General features: G+C 42.7%; 1 protein-coding gene across 4 annotated transcripts in view; it reads left to right on the forward strand.

Moving 5' to 3' along the window:
* BEND7 (BEN domain containing 7) overlaps positions 1 to 15677 on the forward strand; it is a 46474-nt gene that overhangs the window by 14329 nt on the left and 16468 nt on the right. For all 4 annotated transcript variants that reach the window (XM_075428209.1, XM_075428211.1, XM_075428210.1 and 1 more), the window contains 3 exons: positions 5519 to 5641; positions 7988 to 8253; positions 12456 to 12681. In XM_075428209.1, coding sequence (XP_075284324.1) covers positions 5519 to 5641; positions 7988 to 8253; positions 12456 to 12681 — 615 coding nt within the window. The remainder of the gene's footprint in view (positions 1 to 5518; positions 5642 to 7987; positions 8254 to 12455; positions 12682 to 15677) is intronic.

The raw sequence follows: 15677 nt of genomic DNA on the forward strand, positions 1-15677 counted from the left end.
CCATACAAAAGCCTCAACGCGTTTATTCTGATGATACCGCTGGAGAAAAGAAATGATGGGAGTCTACCTGTGAACAGCGTGTACTAGAGCGTGGTCCATCTTGTGCTGGCAGAGAATTCTGCCCTAAAGTAGATGGCAGCGTGCCCTTAAAATGCTTTTCACTTGTTGTTTGAAGTCCCAGAGAATGGAGGTTTTACTGCCAGATTGCTGAAGGTCTTCTTTAACGATCCAAACTCAATTCAGGAAGTCTTTCTCCTGCTCTTCAACCCTAAATTTGGGGGGAGGGGGGTGGTGGTTAGATTAAAGAGGTACCTCAGTTCTAAATTCTGGAAAGTAAAAAATTGTGAAATTGCATTTGAAAACATTATCAATTTGCAGTTGATTCTGAAGGTGTTCGTACTTCCCAATAGGAGCATCTGCTGTGCGTCCTTCACTAAGGGCATACAAGTTCTTGTTGCTAGTAACAGATTAAAAAAAAACCCCAAGACTATTACTATTCCAGTACTGTCCTTTAGGAAATACTGCTGCTGCACTAAAAACCATACAGCCCTAGGTTTTACCAGATTGACTGTTTCTCTGTAGAGACAGTGATTCACACAGAGGTACCAGGTGACCTGGAGAAAGATGTTGCAGTAAGTCACGCTAGTTTTATTTATTTTAGAATACAAAAAATAGTTGTGGGGTTTTTTTAAAGATGCAGGTGCCAAGGAGAGGGGGAAAACACTTCATGGGATTTAACATCCAAGTCTAAAACTATGCTCTCAAAATCCTAGCAACCTTCTAAAGGTGGAAGGACCCAAAATTTGTCACACATCTCCCTCTTTGCCCCAAGAGCCCCAGGGACGGTTCTCTGCGTGCACAGAGGTGCCCGAGCCTGCACAGATTAGGTGCCTAGTTTCTGGATCGAGAAAGTAGGTAGAGCAGCACCTCCATCCCCTCAGGGGCCTGATTCAGCGTGTGAGCTAAAACACGTTGACAGGATTTCACCCCATATGCAGAAAAATGTCAGCATGTCAATTTTTTTGGACGAGGACGAAGGGTTCAGCTGATTTATGATCTCCTACAGGTTAGAACGATCTGTGAGACAGTAGAAGGGTTGGGTTGGGCGACCTCCTGGGCTGGTCCGGAGGAATGCCCAAGCTCCCAGCTCGTGGGGAAGTGCACCTTCCACCCCTCCCTCTGCCGCTGGCCTGCTGCAGAAAGGAATGCGGTCTTCTAGGTTATTATACAAAAGATGGGTGTGGGCCCTCTCCTCTGGTCACCTCTGAAAAGACGTCTGCGTAGCTCGTGGTTAGAGGTGTCTGCCTCTGGTGGGGTGTTGCGATCCTGCCAGACAGTTTTGCTGCTTTGGCTCCAAAGCCTGGTATCTAGGAAAGGAAAATTTTTGATGCATTTCTGGGCTGTGAGCAAGCTCCGAAACTGCTCCTCACCCAGCACGCAGCTCTTTTAGGAGGCCATCGTAGCATGCCTGATTTCCCCCATCCTTCGCAGTAGGAGCCTGAGCATCTCACTCGGTATTTTAGGTGTTACTTGGAGGGTGGACAGAGCCCTTAAAAGCTGAGTGTAGAGATGCTAAACAATACATCAAGGGAAATACTACTCCTTGGTGCTTACCATGGTGTTCAAACTCATCACAGCAAATCTGTGAGCATATTAAACTCATCACAGCAAAAACTGCAAACGTAAGCTTAATCCTGTGGGCTGTCAGGCCTAGGTCATCCCTGGGGACATGTCCAGGCATCTACAGCTGGCGGTCTGAGTCCAGAAACTGTTTCTGTCCGTTGTGGATGGATACTGTATAGGAAGCCTAGCTGCATGTTGTAGGCTGGCTGAAGTACTTACATGTGAATATAATAGGCATCTACGTCCGTCTGACTGGTGTGGTTATCTACGCACATGGTAAAGGAGCAGCTGGAATGAATGTTTAATAGGTGCTGGTGTAGAAACCAGTGGTGAAAAAGGTATTGGCAAAAACAGGCAAAGAGAGAAAAGGAGGAATGGGGGAGTCCAGGCATTGCTGCAGCAGAGGGGAGAGTAGGAACATACTTGAAAAGCCAAGTGGTTTATTCCAAACCAAATTTAAGACGGCGGTTCCACACGTCAGGCTGTTAGGTAGACGTCTGTGACCCACTGTGTGTAGTGGCAGCCTCCTGGGACTGCGGACGGTGGGTTGCATGTCTGCCCTGTTAGAGACAGCAAACGCACAGAGTCTGTCTAAAACGTTTTAGTTTCGTTTCTTGCGTTCTGTAGCAGATTCGGCAGCGGTGCAGCAGCTGTGAATTGCTTTCTCGTTGTGTCAAGATTGTTTTGAATGGACTGCACTTGCATGCTTTTCAAATATAAACTGGTGGTAGCAGTGTTACAGGAGGTGAATTCGCTCTCAGCAGATCCAGCTGCAGGAACCACTGTCCTGGGCCTCTGGCTGCTCACAGGGGGCAAGCAACCAACATGTTTGTGTCATCTCCTTCTCTCAATCATGCAAGCCGCTATCAAATTTGCTTGCTGGCTAGTTTCCAAAAGAGAGGGAGATGGCTCTTTAAAGACTCCTTCATAAAAATAAAAAGTCTGTTCTCCTTTTAAAATTAAAAATTGATTTATAACAAGTTGAAAAGGGTTGCTTTTGTCCTCTAAAAATGATGAAGATAGTGCTTGGAACAATGGCTGAGAACACTCTACAAGGTGTTTCTTACAACACAGTGACTGATCAAGAAGAGGGAGGATAGAAAGAAAATAAAAAACCCTCATGAATATGTATGAAGTCAGTAGAACTCTGCTTTGATTTGAAATATTGGTGGTCTCTTTTCCCATTTCCAGTACCTGTGGTAGATTTACATGGGTAATTTCTATCAATGCTAATGGGGATTATAATGTAAATCCCCCATGCCTCGATGGGAAAATAGACCTTTGGTTTTCCATCAGAAGCTTGCGTGCTTTCATTAGGATCGTGTTAAATTGCAACAGGAAAGATGTACAGGTATTTACTGATACAATTTGTCCAAGTTTTCACATGCGATTCACCACAAGGTAGAGTCTTTGTTCAGCAGGAAGCAAAAACCACCAGCCCTGTCTCCCACTGCAGTCCTTCAGATACTATTTCCAGAGGCCTGCTAGAATGTTGGATTCTGATCAAGAGAGAGGATGGGCCTTACCCCGAGGAGCTTATTAGTATAAAACAACTGAGAAAGCACTGGAGGAAGGATGTTCTAACTATGTATTTGTCTTTGATTAATAAAACTCTCCTGATTTCCTGGGACTCCATTTCTGGGGTACCTGCTTGTCTTACTGAAAGGTTATGCTGATGCTATTAAATTAAAAGTAGTCTTGAACCTCATCTGCTTAAAAGTCTACCTTTCACAGATAGGTAAAGGGTATTGGTGGAGCCAAGCTGACGGATTCTGAGTAATCTGCTGCAGAGCTAAAGATAACATTATTTTTTTTCCCTGTGTACCTGTAACAATGGGTGAAAGGCTTTATGGACCATTGAAAAGATAAAATCCCATCCATGCCCCAAGGAACTTTCAGTCTGAATAGACAGCGTACAAAGGAAGGGTGAGATCAAACTAGGCAGAGTCCTGCTGACTCAGTAACCTGTTTTTTGTTTTAATTGAAGACTCTCCGTCTGTTTTCCAGATCGCTTTTTACTTTTTAAAACTTGTTGTAGTTACAGCTGAAACCTTAGAGAGAAGAAGCCAGGTGGAACTATTGTATTTGTATTTGCTAGATTTGCAGAGATTCTTAAACTACTCCATTTGTCTTAATGCAGTATTAACAGTTTTTGTCCATGGATGATATTTTAAAATACCAAAATTTGTAATTGCAGTAGTGTGGACAATCTAAATATCTGAGGAAAGGAGGAGAGCAACACCCAGAAGATGTCAGCAATCTTAAAGTGACGCGTCAGTTTAGCTTCACAAGTAACTCACTTTTGGGAGAATGACCACCAGTTTACTCAAGCCTGATAGATGTGTCTTCAGAGCTGAAGGACTGAATGGAAGGAGGTAGAGAACAAGTGCTTGGGAAGGGAGATTTGAGGATGGAGGGACACATTGGAAGAACCAGGAAAGGGTGGGAGCGATTTAGTGGTGGCCAGATTTTCAGCCATGTCAAATGGGGATTGAAGTCAGGGGATCTGTGTGGGTGTGACATCAGGGAGCTCTGATGAAAGAACGCAAACCAAACCTAAAAAGGTATTAATAAACTGGTTTGGCTTCAGAGGAAAGCAAAAGCAATAATGAAAAATGGGAGGATTTATGAGCAAAGATTAAATGAGTTGCTTATGTTCACTTTAGCTAGGTAATGATTAAAGGGCACCTGGTAACTGTCAGGCTATGGAAGAGAAAGGGAAATACACTCTCTGAAGGCCACCACGTGTGACACCAAGCGAGATGATCTTTGTTAGATCCATTTGTACCTATCTTCGTAAAATGATCATCCCTCCTCTTGCATGCTTTGATGAGCAGTAAAATAGCCATCAATTTAAATGACCATAAGCACTTTTTGAAATGAAGGGGGGTGCATCCTATCTGGCCTCAGTTTCAAGCAGATACTGCTAGGTGTTTTGTTGAATTTTGACATTTTTATTTGTAGCGTTAAAACTAGGGATACAGCTATTTAAAGTGCAGGATACAACTATTCAGGTAAAGCTTGAAATCTCTCAGCTGTTACAGCCTGTCCTAATTCAGGACCTATGATGCAAAACTTCTGGGAAGCAAGGCAGTAACAAAAGCACTGCTAAGGGCTAGAACTGGAAGTGTGTGATTTCAGTTAAACATTAGTAAGAATTACTGGAAAAGAGGAATCTATCGAACTACTGTAATAATTTTCAAAGGGAAACTATGGAAAGCTCATCTCATAGGTCACAGTGCTGGAAAACGTGCTGTAGAAAACAATCCCACCCTGGCAAACAGAAGAGCAGATTTGAAAGCTTTCATTGCTGGTGGTTATTTCCATCCAGTTTGGGCGGGTTTTTTTAACTCTGAATAGGGGATTTTATTTTCATTCTCAGTTCTTCACATAGTAAAGAATCACATGCAACATTCAAGCAGTTTCAAAATTCTTAGGCCCTCATTTAATGTGCAGTATAAACCTTTATTACACAGACTGTCTTCATTCTTTGTGAGACTGTTCCAGGAGATGGGCTTTTTTTTGTGTGTGTTTGATAAAGTGAGTATGTTTATAATGAGGTTTGGTGCTATTGTTATTCAAGATGAACTAGCCTGACAATAGAGAGCCCTGCTGTGAAGAGTGCATTGTATTCATGCTCTGAGCAGTCTTCTGCAGCCCACGTAACATGCATCCCCTACTGTATATAATTGTACATACTAGTAATTGGAGAAAACGTAGTAGCCCCTTCCTCTTAAAAGGGACCGTGTTGAAAATTATTCGCCTTCTTGCTTTGTATCTAATTTCACAATCAGATATATTGATGATACTTCCAAACATCTGCTGGTGGTTGTTGTTTGGGTGTTTTTGTGTGGGCTACATTGTCTCTCCTCCGTTTTGTTCCTCTCTCTCTCAGGAGAAATCCCGATGGTGAATTCATCAGTTGGACCAAGCTGCTGTACGTGTAATTGCCAGTCAACCTTACAGGCTATTCTTCAAGAGCTCAAGACCATGCGAAAATTGATGCAGATTCAGGCAGGTATGATGGCCGGTCCCATACGTGTGTATCTGTGACAAGTATCTTCTTGTCAGGAGAAATGGTCTAGTAAGACAGAAATCTGTCTGGAGACTGAGGAAAAGCTGGAACGTTTCCTGGTCACTTGACACATTGTTCAAAGTCAAATTTTCACAAGCTTCTTGGAAATGTAATTTGTACTTCTCAGATCCTTACCTGTAGCATGGGGTATTATCTTGTAGGAATCTTCTAAGGCTAAATTTAAAAACTAATGTGATTACATGCTCTAGTAATGGGAGCTGAGTGGGTAGGTCAATACACCATAACAACCCCCAGTTTGTTTTCGTGGTATATTCATTCAGAGTTGCAAAATGCTACTTTTGCTGTTACCTGTTTACCAGTTCACTGATCGTAGGAGGAGAAAAAAAATGGAAGGCCACTTACAACATTTGTTCAAAGATCTTTCAGGTTACAGCTCCATGGTAGCCTCGGCTGAGCTAGCCGCTGCATGTTTTTGCCACCACCCTTCTTCAGGCTGGTTTTCCAGTTCTCTCTACTGGCTGAACCAGCAATAATCTGTTCGTTGGGGAAAACTGTTGAGTCTAGTTTTCTGCTAGGCTAGCAGCTGAAACAGAACAGTGCAGAGCCAGACCACTAGAGCCAGCAAGACAACAAGACCACGGCAGCTAGGAGTTAGGTAGGTCACCATAGGCTGCTGTGAAGCTGCAACCTCTGTGCTTCCTAAAAATTAGTGTTAATACTAATGAGGAGTCGGTTGAGTTGCCTGTCCATCATGAGTGATGGGGGGTGGAGCCATGGAGGTTTTTGTCTTAGAGTAGCTGGATAAGACCTCTGTAAGAAAAGGGAGTGTTGAGTAATTAACTGAAACATGGGTGGAGTGAAGGGCTGACTAAATGCCTTGTCTGTACCGGGTATAATGCTTGAGTGAGCGACAGGAAGGATCAGGCAGGTTTTGTAATATCATTGATACACATAAAAATGCTTTTCAGAAGTCATCGGTTTACAAAAGAAGCACGTAAAGACCCAGTTTTAGAGTCTTTGCTGGGACAGGGAATTCTTTACACAGCTGCACTGATTCCATTGAAATTGCGTTCATGATTAAAAATGGCTGGTGGGTGAGAGGAACAGAACGGGGCTTTATGCCAGAAGAGGTGGCTCCTCAATAGCAGAAGTAGTTCTTATTTGTTATGTACCTTGTTAATTAGTGAATCTCTTGATGAAAATGCCTCAGAATAGTTCATATTTTCTGGTAGGCATGAAAGTATGGTTTTGCATAGAAAAAAAATAATTTGGCATTTTTGTTGCTAAAAGAAAAAGAACTAAAATGCAAACTTATAAGTGAAAGTATAATAACTTGTACTAAACAGAACTAGAAGACTAGAACACCCTTCTGTCTAAATGATAAACTACAAATTACACTCTTGTAAATCCTTGCCAGAAATGAAATATCCCAGAAATCTTTTAATAAACAGTATTCCAAGGTTTATTTTTCTCCTCAAGCTTAGTAGATGAGGACTATTTGTAGTTCACTCGTAGCTCAAATAAGTTTGATTTGCATGTGTAGCACTTTTGGCTTTTTTTGGTTTGACCTTGATCTTACTGATTCATCCAGACTTGTAATTGTATCTGCATAGCATTCTGCTGGAGGACTTGATCACGTAGGTACAGGTTCAGGATTGGTGCCTCAATTTATAGAAATGGTTATGAATACTGGAAAATGCGAAATACTGCTAAATATAAAATATGGTCTCTTAGATTTCAGAGATAACATATGAACTGTCAGTTTCTGTGTATGAGCGAAGCACACTGATGCAACTTTGGGTTACATTTTTCCCAGAAATTAAACTATTGCATAGTGTTTTCACTCATTCTTGACATAATGGTACTTGAAATGTTCTTGCTGAGCTAATTAACTTGGTGACTACATTCATAAAAATAACTGTAATTGCATTAGCACTATGTTATCTTAGTTTATCAGGAAAAGATGCTCAAAGACAATGAGATTCTCAGTCATTCAAGAGGGTATACAAATTAATCATTGCTTAAGTCATTCGTGTCACCGTCCAGTGGTCACTAGGAAAGAGCCACGTATTCCTAATTTTCCTGAAATGCTGTTCATCAGTATGTCTTGAAAAACCTCATAGTAGAGCTCAGTGTCATTATCCCTGTTGTACAGATTGGGAAATTATGCAAAGGTGATAAAATGTAACTGCTTCATATGCACAAACAGCCCTGAAAACCATACCGCTTATGCAGAAGATGAGTTCAGTGTGTCGGTAGCTTAATGGTCTGTGTGGTTATACATGTGCTTTTTTCTGTAAATTTAATTCATTACTTTCTTTCATTCAGTTGGGACTCAAAACAGACAGCAGCCTCCTGTTCCTCTGATTTGTGCACAAAAGTCAACAATATCAAGAAAGAGAAATAAAAAGAAAAAACTGCCCCTCAAAACTGTTGAACCAATTACCATGAATAAGAAACCCAGCAGTGCAGAGAACGAAAGGAGACTATCAGCAAACTCAGAACGATCGAGTCTGCAAGCGGTTGAACCCCCCTTAAAACCAGAAGCCCCTGTTTCAGGATTTGGAATAATCCTTGAATCGGCTTCATCAGATGTAAGTTAATATTTTAATACACGGGATCACGGGATTTTAAAGCACTAACTCGTTCAGGAGAGTCAGTACTCAAGTCAGATTGACATGTGTTCCCACTTCTTGTTGGAATAAACAAGCAGATCTTGGGCAGGATTGAATGGAGACAGTATGGTTAGGCGTGGGCACTGCTGATTATGAAGTTCGGTGGGGTTTTTTTTTTTCAACGGAGTGCTGACGACAAAATCTTGGCGTTGGTTTTTTTCAACTTTCGTGAGCGCGTAGTTCTCCCTTGAGTTCAAGGCTGCCTGTTGTTGGAGCGTGCAGTGGAATCTTGTTCTTCATCTCTCCTGTTGCCATGAGCTGCCGTGAGATCAGGAGCCGTAGGAAGTGCTGCGTGTAGAAGCCGTTCACAACCCTGTCATTTGCTGATGAGCGTGCGTAGTCCACACGTATGCCCTTCTCCTGCCAAGCTGTATTTGTGTGCTGTGTTTCATGCCTGGCTGGTCCCGCTGGCTTCAGGGGACTCCTCGCCTCTGTCAAGTTCATACCTCAGTCTTTGCTGGATTGGGTCATTTGGTCTTCATGGCTGTGGTTGCTGGATGAGGGCCTTGATGCTGTTGATGATGTCAGCGTGACTAAAGGGGCCAAAATTTGCCTCTCTGAGAATGTGTACTTGTCACATGTAAAACTGCGATAAGCGTATTTTCTTGATTCGTGCAACGTGTACGCACTGATAGAAACATCATGTGTCTGGTGGCGGATTGGCTTTGTTTAACGGCCAAATAGATGTTGTCTGAACCAGTCCAATGATGAGAAAACTGATCATTAATTTCTCTAATATGTTTTTAATTTTGAGCAGGCAGTTTCCAATTTCCTAAGTACTATGAGCTAGAAAAGCATAATTAAATTCAGTGTCAATAAGCGTAAATGAAAACAATGCAGGAGATAATGTTCTACCTTTCTGGAAGTGTGAACTAATAATAAAAAAGAGCAGTCATAATAATTCAGTTATATAGATGCAAGCCACACCACTAATTAGATTGCACTCTCATGCCATATAGTCGGTGTAGTGATACATAGTAACCAGTCTGACGCTTTTTTAGAGGTTTTCCTTTTGTAGTATTATTCTTAATAATGTTTGAGGGAATGGTTTGGGGAGGGACTGGTAATTTATCGCCAATACGCAATTTGTGCTTATAATTTTTCTTTGCTTGTGCTTATAATTTTTCTTTGCTTGCGGCACTCTTTTCTGCATGAAACACAGTTTTGAAAACAGTTTTGTACTTGCGATGGAATTTAATTTGGCTTTATGAATGCGTTCCATCGCTGGACACAATTCTTCGTAGGTGCCAATTTGACCTAAGAAAAAAAAAAAGAGAAAATAAGTGGCTCATAAATCAAGTCCTCATCTGCCCTGCCATGCTTTGGCCCCTGCTTGCCACAGTGGTTGTTTGACTAAATTTACAGAGCCAGAACCCCAAGACAAACAAATTGATTTTGTTTTGTCTTTGGAAAGAAAACAGTTGAGTTCTGAAAATAGATATATTTAACAGGGAAATAAAATGTGACCTTAAACATTTTGAGAAGGCTGAAGAAAGTCGCTTCTTTCAAAATGACTGACAGTATTATCTTGTTCTATTTATTCGTAAGCATCTCTAGTGTGCTCACGACCAGCATGTCTGAGTGCCTGAAAAAACTGAGAGACATTTTATGCAGCACCATAAATGAATCTTCCCTTGAGAATATTGCACGGGTTGTCTGTCCTGTGGGCTGTGTCATACGCCACGACTGTCGCCGCTGTTATTTTGCCAACATCTGTTGCTCTTTAAGAAGAATGCCAGTTTAATGTGTATAAAATTGGGGCCACTGAAACCAGTGCAATGAGGTCAGTTTTGCTGAGATTAAATACTGCTACTTACGGAGATGGAAAAAGTCTTTGTGAGACCAACTCTTAATCCGGCCCGTGAATCAGAGAACCTGCTTTTTAGATGTAATCATCTTTTACTCTTAGTTAAACTTTCTGATGTTTGTTTTACTGTTAGAATATTTCATTTATAATCTAATCATATCTTATGTACTACAACCTAGTAGAATGTCTAGGATTTAGTCTAATTCTCTGCCTGTTAATTTTAGCACAGCAAAAGCCTTTGGCATGCAGGTCTTATTTATTTTATTGCACACGAATAGTATACCTACCAGTTCCTTATGCCATGATCATTATCTGCTAAAAAATGCTTTTCCTTTTGAGAAACCGCATTCAGAGTGATCATAAAGTTCAATTAGGTACTGATTGTCTTTGACTGAAGAATAGTTTGCTACCAAAGGAAAGCAAGAATAAATCAGCATTTTGCCTTCACATGATTTCACTGATCCACAAATTGATTCATATATTAAGAACAAAATAGTCAAAACTAAAACAATATTGACTGCACTGGTGAGGTTTCAAACGTGTTTTACAGCTGTATTAGTGAAGATGATTTGTCTGTCCTAGTATCATCGAGGTCATCTTAGATTGCTATCGTAAGACCCAAGTAACAGAATAGGACGGGATGCCGTCATCACCATGACAACTACATTCTGCTTTTTGATTAGCATGAAGTAGAATTTTTCCCCAGTTGTAAACTTGGCCCACGTTTATTTACACTTGAAAATCCTTTCTGTCACCAGAAAGTTTAGAAGTAACATATTAAAAACCCACCTACATCAGAAGATTGTCAAATGTCAAATAGAGTAACTGAGTGTTTTGCTGGATCCAGCATTTTGAAAGTTCTCAAGGTAAAAAACAACTTTTCATCCAGAACAAGCTGAGAAACTTATGTGCTTTTTAGATTTTTTTTTTTAATTACTATCTGCATATTTTAAGATTCTTCACTGTGGCATTCCATTTTTCAGTTTTGTTGCACAGTACACAGACATATCCAGTGGTAGTACATGCTTTGAAAATATTCTGCTTGCTGTAACTCTCTTGATACTGATTTTCAGAAATCCATGGGAAAAGAGTTACACAGCCAAATCCGTCTGAGGTTGGCAGCCCTTGCTTCTGTCTAGACTCGAGACATTTGCAGGTGATGTGATGGGAGATGGCATTTGCTCTTGCTCTGTAAACATCTTTGAAAACACTTCATCACTAGCGGATGTATTTTCATATAAGGGGGGGGAAAAAGAGCAAGTTATTAGGAGCAAGGCTGTAGTGTTAGCTTATTTTCTTACACCATGACCACTGTTTTTTTCCCCCCATGCCAACTTCCAGATAATATCTGAAAAATTTTAGTTTACTCATGATGTATCTTCATTCTAGATATATAATTATTCCATACAGATGTCTTGTGTAAGCAGTGTGGTGGTCGCAGAATAAAATACTGCAAGTATTGTTTGTGTAATTTCTGGTATGTACAGAGAGGGGCAGCAAAAAGATTCTTAGTAAGGGGACTTCCTTGAAGGCCTTTGTCTGCTTTGGCCCACAAGGTACTTGAGACTCTTGTGAAATACAAGATGATTTTGTTTCCTCTTCTTTGCCTGCATCTCACTTTCTAGCAGTCGTGTAAATCTCTGTGATTTACCACTGAGGTGTTTTCTGTGCTGAAATAAGCTGTCTGTCTAACATCGTCCTGTTCTAAAGATGTTTTTTGGGATTATGAAGAGGAGGGAGAATGGATGATCAGCTAGCGCTGGCTCCAAGGGCAACCCCAACTTCATCATCTACTTCTGCTCATCTGGGCTGTATCTGCGCTGGAAGCCCTCTTGGGAAACCACATGGAACAGGCTGGTAGCTCTGCAGTTGTCCTGCTTGGAAATGCCTGGCTGCCCCACAGCGCGCTTGTTCACGTCATTTGGCAGTGAAACAAGTCCATAAAACGGTTAGGGAAATGTCCAAAAAGCAGCGCATAGCAGTATTGCTCTGGGATGATCCTCTGGTTTGTGACTGTTACCCAATATTCAGAGGTGTCATTTTTCTTTTTCTTAGCTGTACACCTAGAAATAATGTCAGTAATTGTTAACTATTACAGTGGCTAGACGTGAGTGTGATTATTTGATTTGCCTTTTAAGGTGCTTATTCACTGATGGGGTTTGATTTCAGTGAAGTAGGCTGCTGTGGTACTGAATGGCTGGGAAAAGATTCATGGTCTGATTAAGTGATTGTAAAGTCTCACCAAATGCATGATTGAAGCAAAATAATGCCTTTGAATGCTCTTTTAATTAAAACATTTGTATTCTTTTGGTAGCCAGAAGTGCAACTTGCAGAAGGCTTTGACGTCTTCATGCCGAAATCTCAGCTGGACTCTATATTATCGAACTATACTCGCTCAGGAAGCCTGCTCTTTAGGAAGCTGGTCTGTGCATTTTTTGATGACAAGACTTTGGCTAACTCTTTACCAAACGGCAAAAGGAAAAGAGGGCTCAATGACAACCGGAAAGGACTAGACCAAAATATTGTGGGTGCAATAAAAGGTATGGTTTTGCTTTTCTTCATGTGTGTGTAATTAGAACATATTCTCAGCTAAGGAGAGTGTAACGGGATTAGAATTTCTGATGTGTGTTAGACCTATTAAAATATGCAGTCTTATTTTTATTCCCTTTCACTCACTTGTTAAAAATAGCTTCTACAGGGACAGCTTGTGTTAATTTCAAGGCAGTGATCCTGGTTTCTGAAGTCAGGCTCTAAGGTTAGAATCTCAGTGTTCGTATAAGATAATTATTTTTTTTTCTGGATATCAGAGATGCAAAGAACTCTTGCAAATATAATGACAGCATAACTGGTCTGCTTCAATCAAAATTCTGAGGCTTGCGCTGTATCTGACTGTGCCTGCTCTGCCAGTAGTATAGCAGTTGGTGGATGGATTGGAGAAGAGATGGAGGAGGATAATACTGGGACTGAGATGAGTTTGTTGCTCATTTGTGGTGGTCCTTCTCTTGTGGGAGAAAATTTCTTAGTGGGTGTCCTGTGCTGGGTGATTTTTCTTAGAGGTCACTACTTCCTAGCTTCCAGAAGAACACATGTGCCTTGAAACTCTGTCATCACAACGTATAAACAGTTAGTATTAAGCCAGAGATTCTGAACTGGATTCTAGTATTTTGTTATGCCTCACCAACTTAGTGGCCTTCTGTGATGGAGTCACTACATCAGTGGACAAGGGAAGAGCTACGGATGTCATCTGTCTGGACTTCTGTAACGCCTGCGACACAGTCCCCCACAATATCCTGCTCTCTGAATTGGGGAGATACGGATTTCATGGGTGGACTGTTCGGTGGATGAGGAATTGGTTGGATGGTCACGTCCAGAGGATAGCAGTCAATTGCTTAATGTCCAGACAGAGACCAGTGACAAGTGGTGTCCCTCAGTGGTCTGTGCTGGGACCAGTACTGTTTAATATCTTCATCAATGACCTAGATATCGGGAGCGACTGCACCCTCAGCAAGTTTGCAGATGACACTAAGCTGAGTGGTGCTGCTGACACACCAGAAGGACAGGATGCCATCCAGAGGGACCTGGACAAGTTGGAGAGGTGGGACCATGTGACCCTCATGAGGTTCAGCAAGGCAAAATGCAAGGTCCTGCACCTGGGTCGGGGCAACCCCTGGTATCGATACAGGCTGGGGATGAAGAGATTGAGAACAGCCCTGCCAAGAAGGACTTGGGGATACTGGTGGATGAAAAGCTGGACATAGAATCACAGAATCACAGAATGGTAGGGGTTGGAAGGCGCCTCTGTGCGTCATCTAGTCCAACCCCCCTGCCAAAGCAGGGTCACCTACAGCAGGCTACACAGGATCTTGTCCAGGTGGGTCTTGAGTATCTCCAGAGGAGACTCCACAACCTCCCTGGGCAGCCTGTTCCAGTGCTCCATCACCCTCAGAGAGAAGAAGTTCTTCCTCATGTTCAGACGGAACTTCCTATGCTTCATTCTGTGCCCATTGCCCCTTGTCCTATTGCTGGGCACCACTGAAAAGAGTCTGGCCCCATCCTCCTGACACCCACCCTTGAGATATTTATAAACATTTATTAGGTCCCCTCTCAGCCTTCTCTTCTTCAGGCTGAACAAGCCCAGCTCCCTCAGCCTCTCCTCATAGGAGAGATGCTCCAGTCCCCTCATCATCCTCGTAGCCCTCCGCTGGACTCTCTCCAGTAGCTCCTCATCTTTCTTGAAGTGGGGAGCCCAGAACTGGAGCTCATGACCCAGCAGTGTGCACTTGCAGCCCAGAAGGCCAACCATACCCTGGGCTGCATCCCCAGCAGAGTGGGCAGCAGGGCGAGGGAGGGGATTCTGCCCCTCTGCTCCGCTCTGGTGAGACCCCCCCAGGAGTCCTGCGTCCAGCTGTGGAGCCCTCAGCACAAGAAGGACGTGGACCTGTTGGAGCAGGAGTCCAGAGGAGGCCACAGCAGTGATCCGAGGACTGGAACCCCTCTGCTGTGAGGAAAGGCTGAGAGAGTTGGGGCTGTTCAGCCTGGAGAAGAGAGGGCTGCGGGGAGACCTGATTGTGGCCTTTCGATACTTAAAGAGGGCTTTTAAGAAAGATGGGAACAGGTTTTTTAGCAGGGCATGCGGTGACAGGACAAGGGGTGATGGCTTTAAACTAAGAGAGGGCAGATTTAGACCTGATACAAAGAAGAAACTTTTTACAATGAGGGTGTTGAAACACTGGAATTGGTTGCCCAGAGAGGTGGTAGCTGCCCCATCCCTGGAAACGTTGAAGGTCAGGTTGGACAGGGCTCTGAGCAACCTGGTGTAATGGTAGATGTCCCTGCTCATTGCAGGGGGGTTGGACTAGATGATCTTTAAAATTCCCTCCCAACCCAAACCGTTCTATGATTCTATGAAATGTGGTATAGTAGGGAAGGTACCCAAGTTACCGAAAGACAGGCTGTGTTGCAAAGTAGAGCTGATTTTAGTGGCTGTGACTCGTCCTGAGGTGCAGATTGCTAACCTAGGAGACATAAGGCCGTAAGAAAAGCTTCTACAAGTACGTTGGCAGCAGAAGGAGGCAGGGGAACCTTTTGCAACCACCTCTGTGTCCACTTTTGGCCCCCCGTCTCCCAGTGCAAAAAGGACATTGACAAACTGGAGTGAGTCCAGTGGAGGACCACCAAGACTTAATGGTACTGAAGCAGGTAAGTGGTGAAGTATTTATGTGAAGTGTCATATGAGGAGAGGCTGAGAGAACGGGAGAGGAGATGATTCAGGAGAAACCTTATTGCTGTCCACAACCACCTAATGGGATGATGTAGAGAAGATGGAGTCAGACTCTCCTCAGAGTCAGAAGCAGCACCGGACACATGGAAAATTTCAACGTAATACAAGGAAGAGCTTTTAAAACATAAGAGTGGTTGAACAGTGGAATAGGGGCACAGAGGGGCTGCAGGATCTCCATCCCTGGAAGTATTCAGAACTTGACTGGTCACCGTGCAGAGCATCGTGGCCTAGTTGGCCCTGCTTTGACCAGCAGGC

This window comes from Opisthocomus hoazin, chromosome 8 (genome assembly GCF_030867145.1).
Source record: "Opisthocomus hoazin isolate bOpiHoa1 chromosome 8, bOpiHoa1.hap1, whole genome shotgun sequence".
In the NCBI taxonomy this organism is placed as follows: domain Eukaryota; kingdom Metazoa; phylum Chordata; class Aves; order Opisthocomiformes; family Opisthocomidae; genus Opisthocomus; species Opisthocomus hoazin.